The 3,187-nt window shown below is 58.7% G+C and overlaps 1 protein-coding gene across 1 annotated transcript; it reads right to left on the bottom strand.

Moving 5' to 3' along the window:
* Positions 1 to 209: 209 nt before the first annotated feature.
* On the bottom strand, positions 210 to 1,447 carry GSX1 (GS homeobox 1; the record flags this gene model as incomplete). Its single annotated transcript, XM_081308474.1, has 2 exons — positions 210 to 595; positions 1,036 to 1,447. The coding sequence occupies 2 exons, from the start codon at positions 1,445 to 1,447 to the stop codon at positions 210 to 212; spliced, it is 798 nt and encodes a 265-aa protein (XP_081164600.1).
* Between the last annotated feature and the right edge of the window lie 1,740 nt (positions 1,448 to 3,187).

Below are 3,187 nucleotides of genomic sequence, written 5' to 3'. Positions count from 1 at the left end.
CTTTGGACGCCCTTGGGGACCGGGATACCATCCTCGAGTCTCTGCTAAGTTCTCAGTTCTGCCCAGAGCTGGGGGTCTTGGCAAAGCCATGCCAAATCCGTGAGAGACAGTCGATTGGCAGCGGGTTCCTGGGAACCAGCGTTGCGTCCCAAGACTAGTCTTTCAGGCGCCGGGAGGTCTTGGGGTGGGCGGCCTAGAGGGACGAACGCCTACGGAGTGACCGTAAGATCCCGGTCGTCCTTCCCGGAGGAGGACGGAGACATGGGCAATTCGTCGTCATCCTCTGAGCACTTGGCTGAGGAGAGCGACGCGCACTTGCAGCCTTGCGGTGCGCCCCCGCCGGCACCCGCAGCCGCACCGCCGGCGCTGCCGCGGTGGTTGCTGCCCTTGCCCTCCTTCTTGTGCTTCACCCGGCGGTTCTGAAACCAGATCTTCACCTGCTTCTCGGACAGATTCAGGTAGGTTGCGATCTCGATGCGGCGAAGGCGGGACAGGTACATATTGGAGGCGAATTCGCGCTCCAGCTCCAGCAGCTGCGTACTGGTGAACGCGGTCCGCATCCTCTTGCTGCTGGGCAGCTGGTTCGAGCTGCTGTCTAGAAGGGGTGGCAATGCAGAGAGGGAAGTGGTCAGACCCCTACATTATGTGCCCAACTCCATGCTGGGTGATGGCTAGACTCCCGACCTTGGACTTTCAAACACCCCTTCTCCCCAACTGTATCCGCAGCAGTGTGACCGCGCCTCCTTGCCAACCTGCAGGATCCTGATTCTCCAGGAGTCACTTGGCCCTGGTAGCCCTTTATGGAGCGCCCTGGACCTCAGCCCTCACATACCCCTTGACGTCTCCTCCAAGACCAGGATCTTTCACCTCCGGCCCCGGTCTTCCCATCAGCCCACCACCCTGAGCGCCCCCCTCAGGTCCCTGACAGGACACTCACCACCCCAGGATGCCCAGGGTCCCTCTTTCCCATCCCTGGCTCTCCAGCCTGCCTTGGATAACTCCTGCTCTGTCCCTCTGACCAGCGGCCCCTCTTACCCACGGAGATGCAGTGGAACTGCCGGGGATCCGGCAACGGGTAGGAAGTCTGGTAGAGCGCGGCCGCTGCTGCAGCGGCGGCCGGACTGTGAGCGACCCCGGGCGACATGGCCGAGTGCTGGCGGCCAAGGGGCGCGTGGCAGTACTGAGAGCCGAAGGGCGGGAAGGATGCTTTGAGCAGCGGCAGCGCGGGCGGCCCGGGGGGCCCGTGCAGCTGTGAGGCGGTGACGCAGAGCGGGCATACGCACAGAAGCCCGGCCTTGCGCGCGTGGCAAGCGCCGGGAGAGAGACCGTGCAGCGCGTGCGGCGGGGGAACCGCGTAGGGAAAGAGCGGCGGCGGACTGCCCTCGGGCGCCTTCTTCTCGCCTGCTTCGCGCAGCACCAGAGAGTCCACCAGGAAAGAGCGCGGCATGGCCTCGGCGCGCGTCCGCCCCGCCACCAGCCCTCCCCTTGCGCTCGCCGGACCTCCGGGCTCTCCACGAGCTTCCTCCGGCCGCGGCCGCTTGCAGCTGCCTCCTCTGGGGAGGCTGAAGGCGCAGCCCAGGCCCAGGCTGAAACCGCCGCCTCCGCTGCCACGGGCGCCGCCCAAAGAGCGCGGGGTGCTGGCCAGCGCTAGTGGTGCTGAAAGGCGCCGGCGGCGCCGCTTAAATAGGACTATTGCCATGTGATGGGCTACGCCAGGAGCGGCCGGGGCCTCTCAATAGGGTTTTTGTGCCTTTTCTCTTGGCATTCACTCTGCACGCTTCCTCATTATTTCACTTGTTAACTAAATGAACTGCATAATGTACTCTATTCTTGTCAACCCCACCCACGCCGTAACAGGCGCCCTCGCCCCCTCCTCTTCCTTTTGCGGGTTTATTTTCTCATTCTCCCGCGATTTAATATTCTTTTCTTTCTCTTTATTCCTTACTCCCCTTTGGCTCTGCATTGGCGATTGGTCCATTTGTCTTATTGATTTTGCACCCCCGCTGCCTCACTTCCCCAGATCCCCATGGGTGCACACCCCCAGGTCCTCGGCCCCCTCGATCCTAGTCCCCTTCTTTCTGTTATCTCTTCCTGCCCCAGCTCCCGCCAGCGTAATGCTTCCACTCAGTTCTCCTAGCTCAACTCTATGCATCCTGCGAGCGTCCTTGCAGCTGCCTTCCGATTTCCACCTGTGGAATCCCCTCTTTTCTCCCTGTGTCGGAAGCAGGAGGACGGGGTTCCTGCGTGGGGGAAGCACTTATAGGGAGGGAGAGGAACGGCTCGCAATTCCTCATCCAGGGCTAGCTCCATCACTGTCCCTCTGTTTCCTCTGAGTTTCTCAAATGGTCCTAACTTTGGTGCTGCCTACAACGCCCAGTCTTTGTTCCGTAGATCCTGGCCAACCAGCCCTTTCTTTCAAACAACAGGGCTATGGATGTAAACTAAAATAAAATAGGAGAAAGAAAGGGGGGGGGCACTCGCTGAGAGTCACGGACTGAGATGGGAAGTGGAAGCCTAGGTCGCGCACAGCGCGATCCCACACCCCCATCAAACGTGACAAGTAAGGGCAGTCTCTGCCTGAGCGGATCTTGTGGACGCCCTCTCCATTCTCTCACACTTCAGTAGACCCCCTTGTGCCCTCGAAAACCGTTGCCTTCCCACAATTCGGAGCGGAGTAAAAGGCAGTTGCTCTTCCAGCTTGGACTGCCTTCGCGCACTCTGACTGAGCTCCCCACTCCCGAGTCCCAGCTCCTTCCTCTGGCCGTCGCTCTCTTCTTTCTGGTCACACAATGGTTAAACAACTTCAAAGCCCGGCGGTGTGTACACAGCTTCAGCTTTTAAAATCGTCCTCCGGCTCAAAGCTGTTTCTTTCAGGAGCTTTTATCATACAATGGGAAATTAGCATACATATTTTGAATTTACTTCCTTTGGGCCTTTTCACCAGAAACGTTTACTTTCGATTTTATTAGAACCAAATCGCTGCAGTCACCTGCTCTGAACCTTGAATGGCATTGTGAGAAGCTTTCTGGAGGGGGTAAGATCAGTGCACAGGACTAAGACTGCCCAGACCCAAAGCGCCTGCGTGGGTTTTTTAAATCGTCGATGCCATCTTTACTATTACAACAGCAACAAATTATAACTGATTAAAAAAGCAAACTGAATTTGTTATGGAAGGAGCGGGGGGGAA

The sequence above is a fragment of the Spermophilus citellus genome, assembly GCF_964194105.1.
Source record: "Spermophilus citellus genome assembly, chromosome: 1".
Taxonomy (NCBI): Eukaryota; Metazoa; Chordata; class Mammalia; order Rodentia; family Sciuridae; genus Spermophilus; species Spermophilus citellus.
This window is presented reverse-complemented; position numbering and strand designations above follow the sequence as displayed.